The sequence below is a fragment of the Oryx dammah genome, unplaced genomic scaffold (genome assembly GCF_014754425.2).
Source record: "Oryx dammah isolate SB20612 unplaced genomic scaffold, SCBI_Odam_1.1 HiC_scaffold_1, whole genome shotgun sequence".
Lineage (NCBI taxonomy): Eukaryota > Metazoa > Chordata > Mammalia > Artiodactyla > Bovidae > Oryx > Oryx dammah.
The window spans coordinates 71,310,292-71,331,797 of NW_024070185.1; the positions used below are offsets into that span (position 1 = coordinate 71,310,292).

The 21,506-nt window shown below is 41.5% G+C and overlaps 1 protein-coding gene across 1 annotated transcript in view; it reads left to right on the forward strand.

The window, feature by feature from the left end:
- Nucleotides 1-9,969, forward strand: part of DOCK5 (dedicator of cytokinesis 5) — a 201,612-nt gene extending 191,643 nt beyond the window's left edge. The window contains exons 48-51 of the mRNA XM_040243303.1: nt 5,512-5,680; nt 6,338-6,476; nt 7,864-7,967; nt 8,928-9,969. Of these exons, the coding sequence (XP_040099237.1) occupies nt 5,512-5,680; nt 6,338-6,476; nt 7,864-7,967; nt 8,928-9,032 (517 nt within the window). The 3' untranslated portion in view covers nt 9,033-9,969. The remainder of the gene's footprint in view (nt 1-5,511; nt 5,681-6,337; nt 6,477-7,863; nt 7,968-8,927) is intronic.
- The last annotated feature ends 11,537 nt before the right edge of the window (nt 9,970-21,506 follow it).

The following is a 21,506-nucleotide window of genomic DNA, read 5'->3' on the forward strand; positions in this document are numbered from 1 at the left end:
TAATGAGAATCTACCGTATAGCACAGGGAACTCTACTCAGTGCTCCGTGGTCAGCTAATCGGGAAGGAAATCCAAAAAGGGGGATGTATGTACACCTATAGCTGATTCACTTTGCTGTACAGCAGAAACTACCACAACATTGTAAAGCAACTATATCCAATAAAAATTAATTTTAAAAAAGAATGGAAAAATTACTTTGTAAATATTTAATTGTATCAATATAAGAAAAAGTCAAGAAGTGAAATTACTCTGTTAAACATATATAGCTGAAGTTCTCAAAACTATTCCTAAAATGACTTTCACAGAGATTATAACCATTTATAGTCCCACCAGCAATATGCAAGGGTGCCAAAATTGTGTATCATCAGGCCTTTTAGTTTTTGCCAGTCTGATAGGTGGAAAATGTTTTCTTGGCATGGGGATTTTGTTTGGTTGCACTTGTGGTTGTCTTTCTCTTGTGTGAAGTTGAGCATTTTTTCATTTGTTTAGTAGCTTGTATATATTTTATTTTCTGTTAACTATGGTCACACATGTACATTTTTCTGTTGGATTCTGGCCCTTTGTATTGAGATGAAATATTACCCCAATTTTTCCTTTGTCTTTTGACTTCTAAATTTTTATTTAGTTGCACTGATTTTTGTTTAAATGCAGTCAAATACGTTAATACTTAATTTTATGACTTCTGGGTTTTATATCATGGTTAGAGTCCTTCCTTACTGTAAGACTATGAAAAACTGATTTTACAGTTTCACTATTTATAATAAAATATATGATTCTTTTAAACTTATTCTACTATAAGGTATGAAGTATAGAGCCAATTTTTTTCCATGCTTGGCTTGCCTATAATGTTAAGTGAGCAAAGCATCTTTTCTCTACTGATTTGAAATGTCCTCCTTATTTGAAAAAAAAAATCAAATTCTAGTATGTTCTTTAGTTTATTCATGGACTTTCCCCCCATTTCTTAGACCTACCTATATAGTTCATGCACTTCTGCTAATTCAGTCTTACTTACTGTAGATCTTAAAGGGTTTTAAGTGTCTAATAGCTTTTTTCAGAATTTGCCTGGCTAGTTTTACTCAGTGCTTGTTTTTGGATTAACTTGTCTAGAATCCTGTTGTTATTTTTATTGGGATATGTTAAATTTATGGATTGAGTTTATGGCTTTTTGATACTCAACCTTCCTTACCAGAAACGTGGAGTGCCTTTCCATATGATCAGACTTAAAATATTTTAAAGGAGTGAATTGATAATTGTGTTCAAATAGAAAAGCATTGCATGTACCGTTTTGTGACCTACTGCTTAATTTTATATAAATGATGAATACTTAACATCACTGTGAATTTTAATGTAGACTATAAGTTAAATCTTTTGACTTAAAACTTAATTTATAATCTTTTAATTTCATGCTATAATAGCCCTACCACAAAAATAACCTGTTCAAATGGTCTTCTACCTGGAAATTAAATGTTTTTTATTTCTTAAATTATTTATCCATTCTTTTACATTGACATAGATATCTTTACATAGTTGCAAATTAGCAGATGGATAGAGTTTGGTAATTTGCTTTTCCCTCTTTGTCTTTTTATTATAAGCACTATTCATGCTGCTATATAATATTATTATTTTTTCATCATTTTTGATGTCTGTTTATCACTGTAGCATATGAATGTGCCATAATTAATTCTTCTCCCTATAATGGGATGTTTTAGCTGTGTCACTCTAAACAGACAATCATAAAAGTTCATTATAAATTTAATATAAAAGCATTTAGGTTGTATCATTATAAAATGCATTTATATTATTAGTAGCATGTATTTGTGTATATTTAGCTTTACGCTCACTTAAGATATATTCTCATATCATTTCTAAGCCTTTTGGTTAACATGGAGTATAGGATACACTTCCAAAAGCATGTATGACCTATTCAGGAGAGGTTTTTTTTTTTTTATTGGAGAATAGTTAATTTACAATGTTGTATTAGTTTCAGGTGGACAGCAAAGTGATTCAACTTTGCATATACATAAACTCAATCTTTTTTAGATTCTTTATAATTCTTACTGTATTATCACAAATACTAATATGCAATGCCGTATGAAATATATGAGTGACTGTATCATTTTTCATAATATATTCACTTACATTAGGTATTTTGATTGTTTTTAATCTTGTAAATTCCTAAAGATTAAACAATGCCTGGTTTGCTTTTCTCTTTTATGGTTTCGGTCATGCTGTTAAAGAGACACTGCTTATTTTGTTGAAGGGCTTCCCTGGTGGCTTAGATGGTAAAGAATCTGTATGCAGTGCGGGAGACCTGGGTTCAATCCCTGGGTTGGGAATATCTCCTGGAGAAGGGCATGAAAATCCATTCCAGTATTCTTGCCTGGAGAATCCCCATGGAAAGAGGAGCCTGGAGGGCTACAGTCCATGGGATCGCAAAGAGTCATGTAGAAGTTCTGTTCCCTTTTCTAAGACTCTTTTCTTAACTGAACTCTGGCCCATTAAAAAAAATATTTTTTTTTTCAAGTAGCTATTGAGAACCAGAGACCCCGTAATTGCTGATCCATTAGGGCAGTAAACACAGAGCAGATGACTGGGGTCCTCTTCTTGCTATGACCCCAGGTAAGGTGGGCTATTGCTCTTTGCCCAATGAGTAAGAAGACATCATTGAACTTCCCTGTCAGTCCAGAGATTAAGACTCTGTGCCTCCAATACAGGGGATGTGGGTTTGATCCCTGGTCAGAGAACTAAGATCTCACATGCTACACAGGGTGGCCAAAAAAAAACTTTTTTAATTAAAACAGTACTTACTATTTTTCCCTTTATAACTGATAAGCAGGTTCAGTTCAGTTCAGTTCAGTCGCTCAGTCGTGTCCGACTCTTTGCAACCCCATGAATCGCAGCACGCCAGGCCTCCCTGTTCATCACCATCTCCTGGAGTTCACTCAAACTCATGTCCATCGAGTCCGTGATGCCATTCAGCCATCTCATCCTTGGTCGTCCCTTTCTCCTCCTGCCCCCAATCCCTCCCAGCATCAGAGTCTTTTCCAATGAATGAGTCAACACTTCTCATGAGGTGGCCAAAGTACCGGAGTTTCAGCTTCAGCATCATTGCTTCTGAAGAAATCCCAGGGTTGATCTCCTTCAGAATGGACTGGTTGGATCTCCTTGCAGTCCAAGGGACTCTCAAGAGTCTTCTCCAACACCACAGTTCAAAAGCATCATTTCTTCGGCGCTCAATCACAAAGAAAGGCAATGCCAAAGAATGCTCAAACTACCGCACAATTGCACTCATCTCACATGCTAGTAAAGTAATGCTCAAAATTCTCCAAGCCAGCCTTCAGCAATACGTGAACCGTGAACTCCCTGATGTTCAAGCTGGTTTTAGAAAAGGCAGAGGAACCAGAGATCAAATTGCCAACATCCACTGGATTATGGAAAAAGCAAGAGAGTTCCTGAAAAACATCTATTTTTGCTTTATTGACTATGCCAAAGCCTTTGACTGTGTGGATCACAATAAACTGTGGAAAATTCTGAAAGAGATGGGAATACCAGGCCACCTGACCTGCCTCTTGAGAAATCTGTATGCAGGTCAGGAAGCAACAGTTAGAACTGGACATGGAACAACAGACTGGTTCCAAATAGGAAAAGCAGTACGTCAAGGCTGTATATTGTCACCCTGCTTATTTAACTTCTATGCAGAGTACATCATGAGAAACGCTGGGCTGGAAGAAGCACAAGCTGGAATCAAGATTTCCGGGAGAAATATCAGTCACCTCAGACATGCAGATGACACCACCCTTATGGCAGAAAGTGAAGAGGAGCTAAAAACCCTCTTGATGAAAGTGAAAGAGGAGAGTGAAAAAGTTGGCTTAAAGCTCAACATTCAGAAAACGAAGACCATGGCATCTAGTCCCATCACTTCGTGGAAATAGATGGGGAAACAGTGGAAACAGTGTCAGACTTTATTTTTTGGAGCTCCAAAATCACTGCAGATGGTGACTGCAGCCATGAAATTAAAAGACGCTTACTCCTTGGAAGAAAAGTTATGACCAACCTAGACAGCATATTCAAAAGCAGAGACATTACTTTGCCAACTAAGGTCTATCTAGTCAAGGCTATGGTTTTCCCTGTGGTCATGTATGGATAAGCAGTTTAGGGAGAGAGATTTCAAAATATCTCTAGACTGTCTTGTTTCTCATCAAATTCTTCCCCTCTGTATGTTAGCATCTAATCATGATTCTTACTATGACATTTAAAATTTGTCAGTGTAATTAAAAAAATTTTTTTGAGAAGTTCTCCTATATGCTGGGGCTTCCCAGGTGGCACAGTGGTAAAGAATCCACCAGCCAATGCAGGAGACAAAAAAGACACAGAGTCGACCTCTGGGTCAGGAAGATCCCCTGGAGAAGGAAATGGCAAAACCACTCCAGTTTCTTGCCTGGGAAATTCCATGGACAGAGGAGCGTGGTGGGCTGCAGTGCATGGGGTCACCAGGAGTTGAACATACTGAGCATGCAAGCACCTATTTGCTAGGTACTTTTGTAACTATTTTGTAATAACCCTTTGAAAATGAAAAAAGTATTAGTTGCTCAGTTGTGTCTGACCCTTTGAGACCCCATGGACTGTAGCCCACCAGGCTCCTCTGTCCATGGCATTCTCCAGGCAGGAATAACTGGAGTGGGGTAGCCATTCCCTTCTCCAGGGGATCTTCCCAACACAGGGATCAAACCTGTGTCTCCCACTCTGCAGGCAGATTCTTTACTGTCTAAGCCACCAGGGAAGCCCTAATAACCTTATGAGATAGATATTATTATTATCCCCATTTTTACAGATAAGGAAACTGAGGTATGAAAAAATCATCTGCCCAAGGTCACCCAACAAGTAAATGTAGGTAAGATTTGAATGCAGGCTGTAGGGCTTCAGGACTTGTGCTCATACCCACTATATAATGCTGCCTGTTCATCTTTTACTGTATGAACTCTCTCTTTACCTATAAGTTTAGGTAAGATCTTATCTTTCTAGCATAAGATAAATATTCACTAGTATTTTCTTGACGTGCTTGGATGGCCTCATTTCTGTGCTTGTAGACCTTGAGATGTTCAGTTGGAAGTTGGATTTAGAACCTTTAGTTGGAGAAGGAAGCCACAGGTTAAAGTGCTGTTGAAGAGTCATATCCTCTATTTTTGGGGGCATCAGTTTTCACTATCAGGTGATCAGTGTTTTCTGACTTTGTCCTTGTTTGTAGCTGACAGGTCAGTCTTTTTTTTTTGTTTGTTGTTTTACATGTAGTTGATTTATAATGTTGTGTTAATTTCTACTGTATTGCAAAGTGACTTGGTTATACATCATATGTATTCTTTTTCATAGTCTTTTCCATTACGGTTTATCACAGGATACTGAATAGAGTTTCCTATGCTGTAAAACAGGACCTTGTTGTTTATCCAGCCTCTTTTACTAGTTTGCATCCACTCATGACAGCCTCTCAATCCTTCCCTCCCCAAACCCTGTTAGGTCCGTCCTGGAGCCACTTTTGGAGCGCAGGGCCTCCTCAGGGGCCAGAGTGGAAGATCTGTCCCTCAAAGAGGAGAGCGAGACTCGGATGAGCAAGTTCAAGATTAAAGACTGGAGTCTGAGCAAGTCCCAGGCCACCGCAGAGAAAGTGCCAGAACCTGATCTGATGGTAAAAACAAAAAACCCAAAACAAGATGACTGTAAGTTTTCCACCGTGTCCCCTGTAGGCAGGCTTTTCACCATTGACGTCATAACCGTGAGTGACTAGGTTGAAGCCTGTCATGCTTTCTCAGGACACAGCAGCCTGGGGATGGGCTCCGATCTCAGATGGTGCTAAGAAAACCAGGTACAGAGATCCAGCTCTCTAAATCAGTAACGGCATAAGATCTACCCTCAGTGAAAATATATGAATTGATGCTTAGGGTTGTGGTTCTCACCACCATGTTCCATGAGCCCATCCAAATATTGTCATTTCCCTTCTTTTAGTTTTAAAAAAAATAAAAAGTACTTTTTCTTCCATAAGCCACATCGTGTTGTTAAATGTGGTGGGACCAGGTATCCCTGAGAATTAGGGTGGCTCATCTCCAAACTAAATGGCACAGCCCATTGGCTAGCCAGAAGATAGTCTGTGGACTGGGGATTCCCTATTTGTGTCTTCACCCTCGTACCCTCCACGTGCTAGTGCGGTAAACGTACAGAGGGCTCCTGGAATTTTGCCCTTTAACAAGATTCTGCTCTGCACACAGGGTTGTTTAAGGAGTACTGACGAGTTCGACCCTCCTCACTGTGACAATGTGTTCTTTGTTTCCCCCACCCCCCCAACTAGAGCCCAACCAAGAAATCACAGAGACCCAAGAGTCTCCAGCTGTCGGACAATCGGCTGACACCAGTTCCTGGCGCTTCACCTCTACAGTCAACACCCCTGAGCCCACCCCAACTCACTCCTAAAGCGACCAGGGCCCTGAGTAAGTTGACCTGTAGAGACCCCTTATAGTCATTTCACTAGGTGATGGAGTATGTTTATGAATCTGGGCCATTTTTAATCAAAATAGCCCCAAGGGGTCTGAGATGATAGTCAAGTTGGTTCAGTTTGGTGGTCATGGGTGTCATTCAGTTGGATTAGTTTTCGGCCAGAGTCCTTAGGTTGCTAAGACTCATTAAACTTTTCTATACAGGGAGCCGTGGCGCTTTCCTTGTGGCCCAATGGTAAAGAATCCGCTTGCCAGTACAGGAGACACAGGTTCAATCCCTGGGTGGGGAGTAGGAATCCAGGTAGGAACTCCAGTTTAATCCCTGGAGTAAGAAATGGCAACCCACTCCACCCATTCTAGCCTGGCAAATCCCATGAATGGAGACTTCTGGAGGACTACAGCTTCTGTGATCATAAAGAGTCGGACATGACTTGGCAGCAGTACAGGGAGCGCCGCAGGGTTTCACTGCCCGTTTTCCAATGCTGTTGGTATAAATGAGATCGATTGGACTAGGACTAGATAGGAGGTAATTTAGGAACTGTTGGCCAAGTCGCCACATGCTTTATGTGGAGAAGGGTCCGGAAGGATAAGAAATAGACAGATTACACTCAGGTTTGGGGAATCAGCAGTACACAAGTCCTGAGATGAAGTACAAGGACGCTTAACACAAAGGAGCAGTGGAAGAATAGATCATCACCCCAAACAGGAGACTGTAGTCAGCCAATGTCAGAGTTAATCAGACTCAGTTTCCTGGAGGAAGTAGATATTGCACTCTTTAAATCAAGGGTATGTAAGTTCCAGGATCTTATGCCTGATGATCTGAGATGGAGCTGATGGAATAATAATAGAAATAAAGTGCATAATAAATGTAATGTGCTTGAATCATCCTGAACCCCTCCCCACACCACCACCGCCACCACGGTCCGTGGAAAAGTTGTCTGCCACGAAACCAGTCCCTAGTGCCAAAAAGGTTGGAGACTGCTGCTTTAAATGATAAAATTGTAATAGTCCAATATATCCAGTATTTATTAACTACCTAGTTTGTGACAGATGTTTTTTCCTAAGAACTTGGGATATATCAGAGAACAGAGTAATACCCTAAGTTCTAGAAAATATTCTCATCTTCAATGTAATAGTGACACCATTCAACAAAACATGAAATTTTTACGTAAGAATTTCTCATGACGCCTTCTGGTGAAGGAAGGGTGCTACGTGTGTCCCAGTGGGTAAGAGGTCTTTATTCTGTCCACAAAAACCGTAGAATGTGACCTTAGCGATTTGATTGACCAGGTGGTTTAGGGTGGCAGTGTCCAGCGGAAGTGCCATGAGATTCCTCGGTGAGTTCATCTCTCTGCCTTCATCTACTTTGTGTCATTTCCAGGCTCCCCGTCGTTGCAGACAGATGGACCGACTACGGCTAATGTCCCACCGCCCCCTCCCCCCAAAAGCAAGCCCTATGAGAGCAGCCAGAGGAACTCCACAGAGGTAGGAAGGTGGCAGTGGACACGGGCCGGGGAGCACCCACACTCATGGGAATGTAACCTTGGATTTCCCCAGGTTTTTGATAGGCAGGTTGTCCCATTGATTTGCCACTCTGATCAGTTTTTGATTCATTCTTGAAATGATGAAAGAGAGGAGTTTTCAGTGGGAAGGAAGAAGATGCTGTCTGACCTTTCATTGGATTGAAGGGCCCTCACCCTGGGTCCAGGGGAGGGAAATAAGCCAGGAGTTCTGACTCATACCTGAGTGAATGAGGGATAGTCATTCTGGAAGGGCCTCCAGTGGTTTCCTTTATTCATTCAACACATATTTACTGAGCCCTTACTATATATATGGGCTTCCCAGGTGGCGCTAGTGGTAAAGAATATGCCTGGCAGTGCAGGAGACAGAAGAGACGCAGGTTTGGTCACTGGGTCAGAAAGATCGCCTGGAGTAGGAAATAGCACCTCACTCTAGTTCTCTTGCCTGGAGAATCCCATGGACAGAGGAGCCTGGTGGACTACAGTCCATGGGGCTGCAAAGCATCGTACACGGCTGAACATATAGTAATGCTATTTGGGGGAGGCTTCCTTGGTGGCTGAGATGGTAAAGAATCTGCTTGCAATGCAGAAGACCTGGGTTCGATTCCTGGGTCAGGAAGACCCCCTGGAGAAGGGAATGGCACCCCACACCACTATTCTTGGCTGGAGAATTCCATGGGCAGAGGAACCTGGCAGGCTATAGCCCATTGGGTCACAGAGTTGCACATGACTGAGCAACACACACACAAAAGGGAAAAGGGGGAGATTAAATTAGTCAGGTCTCTAAAATTTTGCCTTGCAAAGGCTGTGTGGATAAACTCAGGTCACTTTTAAGCTAACACTGAATGTTGGAAATGTGGAGGAGAAGGCAAAATTGGAAAGAAAGGGAAGACTCATGTCTCCTTTTGTGTATCCACCCCAACAGATTGCACCCCCACTGCCTGTCCGAAGAGAAGCCATAGTCCCGCCCCCTCCACCTCCAAAAGTACGGAAATCCGGCATCCTTTCTTTTGAGCCTGGATCCCAGTAAGGATCTTATCCTCTCTCTGGAGCTCTGAGCGCCTGGACCATGGATGCCTGGGAATTGGCCTTGGAGAAGCAGGGTCCTCATTGCCCAGGGTCCCTGCTGGCCTCCTTTCCTGATCTGAACTGAGGTTCACCAGCTCAACACTGGTTTCGTCTTTTCAAAAGCCTCTTTTTGATCCATGCCTGAGGCCCTGCCATTTCTCCTCCATCCCTTGTGGAATTCCATAGTTGGCCACTTCCTGTGTTTCTCCCTCACCACTATTACATTTCAGCCTCCAGCACAGGACCACCAGGGTCTCCAGGAGCCTGGATTAGTTCTTTGTTGGTGCTGGTGGCGGGAAAATCTTCACAAACCTACTCCTTAGAGGAATTTCCTGCTTTGCTTCTGAAAAGCTGTACTTAAGACATTGTTTTCTCATGGACACACCCTGTGATATAACCTATCAGAAGAGACCAACATCAAGTACTTTGGCAGCCAAAATTATCTATCTTTCTGAGGTTTCCCTGTGGGTTGTTTTTTTTTTTTTTTTTTTTTTTGTGGGAAAGAATATCTTTTTTCATGGAGATTGGCTGCTTTCAAGTAGGAATGGCTATCATTGTTGAAAGAACGTGGACTCAACCCTGAGCCCTGAACGCCTCTGTTTCCCCCACCCCAACCCACCTAAACTGCCCCCCTCCACCTTCCCAGGAGTTCCCCACATTCCCAACTAATGGTCCTCTCTGCACGGCAGTCACCTCTTCCTACCACAGACTCCCAAGGCTCTGACTTTTGCACAGTTTCTTCTATTACCTCGGAGCTCAGATCACTGGATATAAGGGACTTAGAAGCCTGGATTGAACTGCTTTGCTTCGAGATCTCATTGGAATGGTTTGGTGGCCCCCCATCTGCAACCTGATTTTATCCTGAAGAATACAGTGCAATATCTCTTGCTGATTATTTATTCCTTCTTGATTGTTGAGTTGATTTGATGATGTGTTCACGGTACCCTCATCAGTCCTCTTTCAGAAGAAAAGGTAGGGTGATTCAGAGGATCAAATATTATCACAGATACGTAAACAGCCACACAGAACTACAGACCTTTTGAGCTCGAAGGCCCTTAAAAGTCCTACAACACCCACCCCCACCCCCATTTTGTAGATAAGGAAATTGAGGCTAAACACAGAAAATCCTACTACAGACTCTTCCTAATAACCCAGCTTGCTCATTGAGTTTATACCTAGATAACATCTCTAGAAGACAACCCTGATGAATTCTTCAGTCCCTACCACTAGCTGGAAAAACAGGGGAGATGTCCCAGATAATTTCGGTACTACTTAGCTTTTTATGGCAAAATAGAGAACATTTGGAGTGTGGATGCCCTGAGTCAGCCTGTGGGTATGCACACCAGGGACTCTTCCGTAGCCTGGCCAGGTCACCTTGCCTTTGAGGTCCAGGAGAGGTGGGGGGTTTCCCAGATGGCTCAGTGGTAAAAGAATCTGCCTGCCAGTGTAGGAGACACAGGAGATTTGGGTTCAATCCCTGGGTCAGGAAGATTCTTTGGAGAAGGAAAGGGCAACCCGCTTCACTAACCTTGCCTGGAGAATCCCATGGACAGAGGATCCTGGCAGCTATAGCCCTTAGGAATCGGACACAACTGAGTGACTGAACGCAGGAGGGAGAGAGAGAGAGATTTAACTTCCAAAAATTTGGGTTTTCTTGCCTGCCTCTTTGGGTGCCTGTTTCACCACCACTCCTCCTAGGAGAGATGTGTAAATTCATTACAGCATCAGGGAAGTAAAACCTCTGAGACACGTCCAGGGTCACTGAAGAAGTGAGAATGCCTGTTTGCTAGTGCTGTGTTCTTTCTTTGGCTCCACTCAGAGCACTCACGTGTGATGTAGCAGAAAGATGTGAAGCCCGGGCTCTGGAAGTAACCGTTCAGGCTTGAATCAACCCAGCTATGGCCTCTCTCAGCTTTGCACACCCCCTTGAATTATTTTAAATTCTCTTGAGCTTTTTCACCTTTCAAAATGGAGGTCATCCCTCCCACACAGACGGCCGGGGGTTCAAGTGAGGCTGACTCTCTGAAGTAGATCCTCACTCTGTGGGCCTTTCGTGTGTCTGCTGGGCCGACATAATATTTGAAGCTCTCCACAAGCATGATCGACAGAGGATGAGATGGCTCGATGGCATCACCAACTCAATGGATGTGAGTTTCAGTGAACTCCAGGAGTTGGTGATGGACAAAGAGGCCTGGCGTGCTGCGATTCATGGGGTCGCAGAGAGTCAGACACAACTGAGCGACTGAACTGAACTGAACAAGCATGATCGATCTTCATTTTTATTTTTTTAGAAGATAATTTGGAGGGTGAGTGCAGATTAGTTCTGCACACAACAGTCCCTCTCTAAAAGGTAGCGTCTTATATATGACTAGGGACAGATTGTTAACAAGACCTGAAGACAGGGGACTTCCTTGGTGGTCTAGTGGTTAAAAGTCCACCCTTCCAATGCAGGGGGTGTGAGTTTGATCCCTGGTTGGGGAACTAAGGTTCCACATACCATGTAGTTCGGCCAAAAATTATTTTTTTAAAGATCTGGACTTGATTTTAAGTGGCACTAGAAGAGGAGGAAGAGACAATCTGCAGGGCTGACCTGGAACCCAGAGCAGTTTCTGAGAAATTGTGAGGCAGACTGGCTGAAGGGGATTCACGAGCTTTACATCCTCCCATTAAAGTAGAAGGATATAAACTACGTCACAAAGAAACCTGAAGTATGTTCCTTTCAAGTCACAAGGATGCGTCATAAGTTCTGGCCTTTGGTTAGAGGTTGGGGCTTCCTAAGGGGCGTAGTGGTACAGAATCTACCTGCCAACGCGGGAGACAAGGGTTTGATCTCTGAGTAAGGAAGATCCCCTGGAGGAGGAAATGGCAACCTGCTTTAGTAATCTTGCCTGGAAAATCCCATGGACAGAGAAGCCTGGCGGGCTACGGTCCCTGGGATCACAAAGAGTTAGACGTGACTGAGCACACACACAGGGACATCCAATAGACCAGTGCCCAAATACATTTCGTTTTTTAACATAACGTTTTCCCATAAGATTCCCTTCCCACATTCATGCAAATCCTAGATCTCTCCTGCCTGAATACACAGGATTCCAGGTCATATGGTGAATAAGAGGTCCCAGAGGACACTGGACTGCTCACCCTTGGTCAGAAAGAGTCCCATTTGACAAAAGACCCTAAGTAATGTTTGTCCTGAAATGTTTGTCAAAGAGGGAAGCTGCAAAGAGATGCTTTAGGATTACCATAAAGGTAGGCAAAATACTGAAGAAACAACTGGTCCTTATTTTCCTTGATAAGAACTCAACTATTGAAAGCTCTTGGAAGTAGCCCCCAAATTGTCACAACCTTTGTGGATGTTGGTTTATGGAATTTTTGTTTGAAGTCCTTTCTTCCCTCTCTCTCTCCATCTGGGCGACTTGTCTTTTTCTGAATTTTTTTTTCCAAGAATTGTTTCATGCATCATAGATTAAACTCTTACTGAATGCCAGACACTGTCCTAACACCCAGGTTGTGACAATCCAATGTGTTCAAAGGGAACAGCCCCAGATATGAGGATTGTGGTGGGTCATGGGAGTGGCAAGAGAGTGGCATTGGACTTAAGGGAAGCCATAAATAAGGTGCTGGGCCAGGGGTTGCTTTCTCCTTCTCCACCTTCATGCCTTGATTCCAAAATTACACTTGTTTTCCCCTGTGAGAGCCATTAAAGAAACAACCACCAAACTCAGGTTGCTAAGACAGAGCCAGAGATCAAGCAGGATATGAGATTATAAGCTGCCTTTTCTAATTCTAAGCTTGGAGACTCCTTTCCCTCTCCTTGCCCTTGGGTCATGGGGTGATTTCTTGTTTTGAAATTAAGGTGTAACACAGTTAAGGTCACAAATCTTAGGTGTACAGATGAATCCAATTTGATAATAGTGTACACTCAAGTTACCACCTCAAAGAGCCACAGGCTTCTCCCAGCCGCCTGGAAGTCTCCCTGGCATCTGTGCTGTCATTTATCAAAGGCATTTAGAATACACTTCCATTTGTACTATCCTTCCTATCATTTTGCAGGTTTAATGAAAAGGGAAGGGAAAAAACCCTACTCTCAACACACAAGAAGACTTTATAAAGGGTGTACATTTGGCAGGTCAATTTGGTCAGTCCCTGGACCTTAACCTGAATTTCTTCATATAAAGTACATGTATATATATATGTGTGTGTATGTATTTGAGGTTACATGATTTTTTTTAGAATCATTTCAGGCCTAGCTTTCTTTTAAGTGAATGAAAAAGCAGTGGAGAGTCAGAAGAAATCTTAAGTTTCTCTTCCAAAGCTTTTAAATCCTTACCTCGTGACTAAGTAGTATTGTAAAGTTAAATTGGAAAAGGTAAGTTGCCCTTTGGGTGGGTTGAGAGTGGAATTCTCAGTTTTACTCTGCAAAAGGAGAATGTTTTCCTTTTAAGTTCATGATTTCAGGCTGATGCTTACAGTCCAGCCAAGGCTTATCTCCTTTCTGTGCATCCCAGACTCATCCATTTAGCCACATTTTGTGAATTGTTCATCCAAACTTTGTCAAAAGCCCAGTTGCCTTGATTGTGTGAACTAGTTGGGTTTCAAACACAAAGGGGTAAGAAGATATGCACTGAAGTAGAAAACATTTTGTTCAGATTTGCTGTAATTTATTTTTTAAATTAAAAATGGAAATGTATTTAACATTTGTGTATTTAGTTGATTATTACTCTTATATTAATGAAATTATTACCCTTATATTAATTAGGGCTTCCCTCGTGGCTCAGAGGTTAAAGCGTGTGCCTCCAGTGCGGGAGACCCAGGTTCGATCCCTGGGTCAGGAAGATCCCCTGGAGAAGGAAATAGTAACCCACTCCAGTATTCTTGCCTGGAGAATCCCATGGATGGAGAAGCCTGGTAGGCTACAGTCCACAGGGTCACAAAGAGTTGGGCACGACTGAGCGACTTCACTATACTATTAATGAAATGGATTCATTCCTGAACATTTCCCTATTGACATATCACACTCTCTTTTGGTTTCGTTTCATTCCAGGTGGTCCTGTTTGTTTTAAACTTGTACTCTGGGGGTCACAGAACCATCTTTGCCTAAAAGCAATCAAAACTGCGAACTGTTTGGTGCTTTTCTCCACCCACACTCCATTCATCCCTTGGCATGTGAGCTGATGGTTTTCTGATAGCTTTTTAATACAATAAGTCCCTTTCCTTAATGCATTCACCACAAATAATTAGGCATACTTGTGGCACTAGTGGTAAAGAACCCTCCTACCAATGCAGGGAACAGAAAGAGACACAGCTTCGATCCCTGAGTCAGGAAGATTCCCTGGAGAAGGAAATGGCAACCCACTCCAGTATTCTTGCCTAGAGAATCCCATGGGCAGAGGAGCCTGGCAGACTATAGTCCATGGAGTCACAAACAGATGAACATGACTGAGCAACTTAGCATAAACACAATGGTGTTAGGAAGTGTCCTAATTTCATTATTTTACATGTAGCTGTCCAGTTTTCCCGGCAACATTTATTGAAGAGGCTGTCTTTGCCCCATTGAATGTTCTTTCCTCCTTTGTCAAAAATAAGGTACCCATAGATGCATGGGTGTATTTCTGGGCTTTATTCTTGTTCCACGGTCTATATTTCTGTTTCTGTGCCAATACCATACTGTCTTGATGAAGCGTAGTGGCTGCAACGGAGCAGAAGTGTGGCCAAGAGGAGCTACCCTACGTCCAAGGTAAGGAGCAGTGAGTGCACTTTACTGGATCAGCTGTGAAGAAATACCCCACGACCAAGGTAAGAGAAACCCAAGTAAGACGGTAGGCACTGAGAGAGGGCATCAGAGGGTGGACAGACTGAAACCACAATCACAGACAACTAGCCAATCTGATCACACAGACCGCAGCCTTGACTAACTCAGTGAAACTAAGCCATGCCATGTGTGGCCACCCAAGACAGACAGGTCATGGTGGAAAGGTCTGACAGAATGTGGTCCACTGAAGAAGGGAATGGCAAACCACTTCAGTATTCTTGCCTTGAGAATCCCATGAACGGTATGAAAAGGCAAAAAGATACAAAACTGAAAGGTGAACTCCCCAGGTCGGTAGGTGCCCAATATGCTACTGGAGATCAGTGGAGAAAACTCCAGAAAGAATGAAGGGATGGAGCCAAAGCAAAAACAACACCCAGTTGTGGATGAGACTGGTGATAGAAGCAAGGTTCAATGCTGTGAAGAGCAATATTGCATAGGAACCTGTAATGTTAGGTCCATGAATCAAGGCAAATTGGAAGTGGTCAAACAGACGACAAGAATGAACGTCGACATTCTAGAAATCAGCAATCTAAGATGGACTGGAATGGGTGAATTTAACTCAGATGACCACTGTGTCTACTACTGTGGACAGGAATCCCTTAGAAGAAATGGAGTAGCCACCATAGTTAACAAATAAGTCCCAAATGCAGTACTTGGATGCAAGCTCAAAAACGACAGAATGAGCTCTATTCATTTTCAAGGCAAACCATTCAATGTCACGGTAATTCAAGTCTATGCCCTGACCAGTAATGCTGAAGAAGCTGAAGTTGAACAGTTCTATGAAGACCTACAAGACTTTCTAGAACTAACACGGAAGATGTCCTTTTCATTATAGGGGACTGGAATGCAAAAGTAGGAAGTCTCAAGAAACACCTGGAGTAACAGGCAAATTTAGCTTTGGAATACAGAATGAAGCAGAGCAAAGGCTAATAATAGTTCTCCCAAGAGAACGCACGGGTCATAACAAACACCCTCTTCCAACAACACAAGAGAAGACTCTATACATGGACATCACCAGATGGTCAACACCGAAATCAGATTGATTATATTCTTTGCAGTCAAAGATGGAGAAGCTCTATACAGTCAGCAAAAACAAGACCGGGAGCTGACTGTGGCTCAGATCATGAACTCCTTATTGCCAAATTCAAACTGAAATTGAAAAAAGTGGAGAAAGCACTAAACCATTCAGGTATGACCTAAATCAAATCTCTTATGACTGTACAGTGGAAGTGAGAAATAGGTTTAAGGGACTAGATCTGATAGAATGCCCGATGAACTATGGATGAAAGTTTGTGACATTGTACAGGAGACAGGAATCAAGACCATCCCCAAGAAAAAGAAATGCAAAAAAGGAAAATGGCTGTCTGAGGAGGGCTTACAAATAGCTATGAAAAGAAGGGGAGCAAAAAGCAAAGGAGAAAAGGAAGGATATACCCATTTGAATGCACAGTGCCAAATAATAGCAAGGAGAGATAAGAAAGCCTTCCTCAGTGATCAATGCAGAGAAAGAGGAAAACAATCGAACAGGAAAGACTAGAGATCTCTTCAAGAAAATTCAAGATACCAAGGGAACATTTCATGCAAAGATGGGCTCCATAAAGGACAGAAATGGTAGGGACCTAACAGAAGCAGAAGATATTAATAAGAGGTGGCAAGAAGACACAGAAGAACTGTACAAAAAAGATCTTCAAGACCCAGATAATCACAATGGTGTAATCTCTCACCTAGAGCCAGACATCCTGGAATGTGAAATCAAGTGGGCTTTAGGAAGCATCACTACAAACAAAGCTAGTGGAGGTGATAGAATACCAGTGTGGCTATTTCAAATCCTGAAAGATGATGCTGTGAAAGTGCTGCACTCAATATGCCAGCAAATCTGGAAAACTCAGCAGTGGCCACAGGTCAGTTTTCATTCTAGGCCCAAAGAAAGCCAATGCCAAAGAATGCTCAAACTACCACACAATTGCACTCATTTCACATGCTGGTAAAGTAATGCTCAAAATTCTCCAAGCCAGACTTCAGCAGTACGTGAACAGTGAACTTCCAGATGTTCAAGCTGGTTTAAGAAAAGGCAGAGGAACCAGAGATTAAATCGCCAAAATCTGCTGGATCATGGAAAAAGCAAGAGAGTTCCAGAAAAACATCTATTTCTGCTTTATTGACTATGCCAAAGCCTTTGACTGTGTGGATCACAATAAACTGTGGAAAATTCTGAGAGAGATGGGAATACCAGACCACCTTACCTGCCTCTTGAGAAACCTGTATGCAGGTCAGGAAGCAACAGTTAGAACTGGACATGGAACAACTGACTGGTTCCAAATAGGAAAAGGAGTACGTCAAGGCTGTATATTGTCACCCTGCTTTTTTAACTTCTATGCAGAGTACATCATGAGAAATGCTGGGCTGGAAGAAGCACAAGCTGGAATCAAGATTACTGGGAGAAATCTCAATCACCTCAGATATGCAGATGACACCACCCTTATGGCAGAAAGTGAAGAAGAACTAAAGAGCCTCTTGATGAAAGTGAAAGAAGAGAGTGAAAAATTTGACTTAAAGTGCAACATTCAGAAAACTAAGGTGATGGCATCTGGCCCTATCACTTCATGGGAAATAGATGGGGAAACAGTGGAAACAATGTCAGACTTTCTTTTTGGGGGCTCCAAAATCACTGCAGATGGTGACTGCAGCCATGAAATTAAAAGATGCTTACTCCTTAGAAGAAATTTTATGACCAACCTAGACAGCATATTGAAAAGCAGAGACATTACTTCGTCAACAAAGGTCCGTTTAGTCAAGGCTATGGTTTTTCCAGTGGTCATGTATGGATGTGAGAGTTGGACTGTGAAGAAAGCTGAGTGCTGAAGAATTGATGCTTTTGAACTGTGGTGTTGGAGAAGACCCTTGAGAGTCCCTTGGATTTCAAGGAGATCCAACAAGTCCATCCTAAAGGAGATCACTCCTGGCTGTTCATTGAAATGACCAATGTTGAAGCTGAAACTCCAATACTTTGGCCACCTAATGTGAAGAGCTCATTTGAAGAGACCCTGATGCTGGGAAAGATTGAGGACAGGAGGAGAAGGGGATGACAGAGGATGAGATGGCTGGATGGCATCACCGACTCAATGGACATGGGTTTGGGTGGACTCCGGGTGTTGATGATGGACAGGGAGGCCTGGCGTGCTGCGGTTCATTGGGTTGCAAAGAATCAGACACAACTGAGCGACTGAACTGAACTGAACTTGATGACTGTAGCTTTTTGTATAATCTAAAGTCAGGAAGGTTGATTCTTCCATCTCCATTCTTCTTTCTCCACTCTGTTTTGGCTATTTGGGGGTTTTTGTGTTTCCATATGAATTGTGAAATTCTTTGTTCTAGTTCTGTGAAAAATGCCATTGGTAATTTGATAAGGGTTCCATTGAGTCTGTAGATTGCATTTAGTAGTATACTCATTTTCACAATTCCGTACCCAGGAACATGGTATATATCCCTCCATCTGTTATGTCATCCTTTATTTCTTTCATTACTGTCTTATAATTTTCTGTATACAGTTCTTTTGTCTCCTTATGTAAGTTTATTCCTAGATATTTAATTCTTTTTGTTGCAATGGTGAATGGGATTGATTCCTTAATTTCTCTTTCTGATTTTTCATTGTTGGTATATAGAAATGGAAGTGATTTCTGTATATTGATTTTGTATCCTACAACTTTGCTAAATTCACTGATTAGCTATAGTTTTCTGATACTATCTTTAGGGTTTTCTATGTACAGTATCATGTCATCTGCAAACAGAGCTTTACTTCTTCTTTTCTGATCTGGATTCCTTTTATTTCTTTTTGTTCTCTGATTGCTGTAACTACAATTTTCTAGAACTATGTTGAATAATAGTGGCAAAGCGGACACCCTTGTCTTGTGCCTGATCTTAAGAATGCTTTCAGTTTTTCATCATTGAAAATAATGTTCGCTGTAGGCTTATCATATATGGCCTTTACTGTGTTGAAGTAAGTTCCTTCTATGCCCATTTTTTTTGAAGAGTTTTAATCATAAATCCAACCAGTCCATTGTGAAGGAGATCAGCCCTGGGATTTCTTTGGAAGGAATGATGCTGAAGGAAGGAGCTGAAGCTCCAGTACTTTGGCCACCTCATGCGAAGCATTGACTCATTGGAAAAGATGCTTATACTGGGAGGGATAAGGGGCAGGAGGAGAAGGGGACAACAGAGGATGAGATGGCTGGATGGCATCACTGACTCAATGGACGTGAGTTTGAGTGAACTCCAGGAGTTGGTGATGAATAGGGAGGCCTAGCGTGCTGCGATTCATGGGGTCGCAGAGTCGGACACGACTGAGCGACTGAACTGAACTGAATCATAAATGGGTGCTGAATTTTGTCAAAGGCTTTTTCTGCATCTATTGAGATTATCATTTGGTTTTTATCTTTCAGTTTGTTAACTTAGTGTATCATATTGATTGTGTCTATTGAAGAATCCTTGCATTCCTGAAGTAAACCCAACTTGATCATTGTGAATGAGCTTTTCACTGTGTTGCTGAGTTCTGTTTGCTAAGATTTTGTTGAGGATTTTTGCATCTATGTTTATCAGTGATATTGGCCTGATTTTTGTTTTCTTTTTGTGTGTTATCTTTGTCTGGTTTTGGGATCAGGGTGATGGTGGCCTTGTAGAATGAGTTTGGAAGTGATCCATCCTCTGCAATTTTTTGAAAGAGTTTTAGAAGGATCAGGATTAGCTCTTCTCTAAAGGGCTTTTGTGTTTTTTTTCGGAGATTTTTGATTACAGCTTCCATTTCAGTGCTTGTAATTGGATTGCACATAATTTCTATTTCTTCCTGGTTCAGTCTTGGAAGATTGAACTTTTCTAAGAATCTGTCCATTTCTCCCAGGTTATCCATTTTGTTGCCATATAGTTGTTCATAATGGTCTCTTATAATCCTTTGTATTTCTGCTTTGTCTGTTGTAACCTCTCCTTTTTCATTTCTAATTTTGTTGATCTGATTCTTCTCTCTTTTTTCCTTGATGAGTCTGGCTAAAGGTTTGTGAATTTTGTTTATCTTCTTAAAGAACCAGCTTTTAGGTTTATTAATCTTTACTTTCACTTCATTTGCTTCTTTCATTCCTTTTTCATTTCTGCTCAGATCTTTATGATTTCTTTCCTTCTACTAATTTTGGCATTTTTTGTTGTTGTTCTTTTTCCAGTTGTTTTAGGTGTAAAATTAGGTGTCTATTTGATGTTTTTCTTGTTTCTTGAGGTAGGATTGTATTGCTATAAACTCCCCTTTTAGGACTGCTTTTGCTGCATCCCATAGATTTTGAGTTGTCATGTTTTCATTTTCATTGTTTCTAGAAATTTTTTGATTTCCCTTTTGGTATGTCAGTAACCTGTTGGTTATTTAGAAATGTGTTATTTAATCTCCATGTGTTTGTGCTTCTTACAGGTTTTTTCTTGTAATTGATATCTAGTCTCATAGTGTTGTCATTGGAAAAGATGCTTGATACAACTTCAATTTTCTTAAATTTACTGAGGTTCAATTTGTGACCCAAGATGTGGTCTATCCTGGAGAATGTTCCATATACTCTTGAGAAGAAGGTGTATTCTGCATTTGGATGGAATGTCCCAAAGACATCAATGAGATCCATCTCATCTAAAGTATCATTTAAGACTTGTGTTTCCTTATTAATTTTCTGTTTTGATGATCTGTCCATTGGTGTGAGTGGGTGTTAAAGTCTCCTACTATTACTGTGTTACTGTCAATTTCTCCTTTTATGCCTGTTAGTGTTTGTCTTATGTATTGAGGTACTCCTATGTTGGGTGCATAGATTTTACAATTGTTATGTCTTCCTTTTGGATTGATCCCTTGATCATTATGTAGTGTCCTTCCTTATCTCTTCCTTATCTCATTTTTATTTTAAAGTCTATTTTGTCTGCTATGAGATTGCTACGCCAGCTTCCTTTTGCTTCCCATTTGCATGGAATATATTTTTCCATTCTTTCACTTTCAGTCTATATGTGTTTTAAGGACTGAAGTGGGTTTCTTGTAGACAGCTATATATGGATCTTTTTTTTATATATATATGCATTCATCCAGTATGTGTCTTTTTGTTTGAGCATTTTATCCATTTACATTTAAAGTAATTATTGATATATATGTTCCTATTGCCATTTTCTTAATTGTTTGGGGTTGATTTTGTAGATCTTTTTTCTTCTCTTGTATTTCTTGACTATCTAAGTCCATTTAATATTTGTTGTAAAGCTGGTTTGGTGGTACTGAATTCTCTTAACTTTTGCTTGTCTGAAAAGGTTTTTGTTTCTCCATCAATTTTGAATGAGATCCTTGCAACATACAGTAATCTTGGTTGTAGGTTTTCCCCTTTCAGTACTTTAAATAGATCCTGCCATTCCCTTCTGGCCTGCAGACTTTCTGCTGAAAGCTCAGCTGTTAAGCATATGAGGTTTCCCTTGTATGTACTTGTTGCTTCTCCCTTGCTGCTTTTAAAATTCTTTCGTTGTGTTTAGTCTTTGTTAGTTTGATTAGTATGTGTCTTGGTATGTTTCTCCTTGGGTTTATCCTGTATGGGACTCTGTGCCTCTGGGATTTCATTAACTATTTCCTTT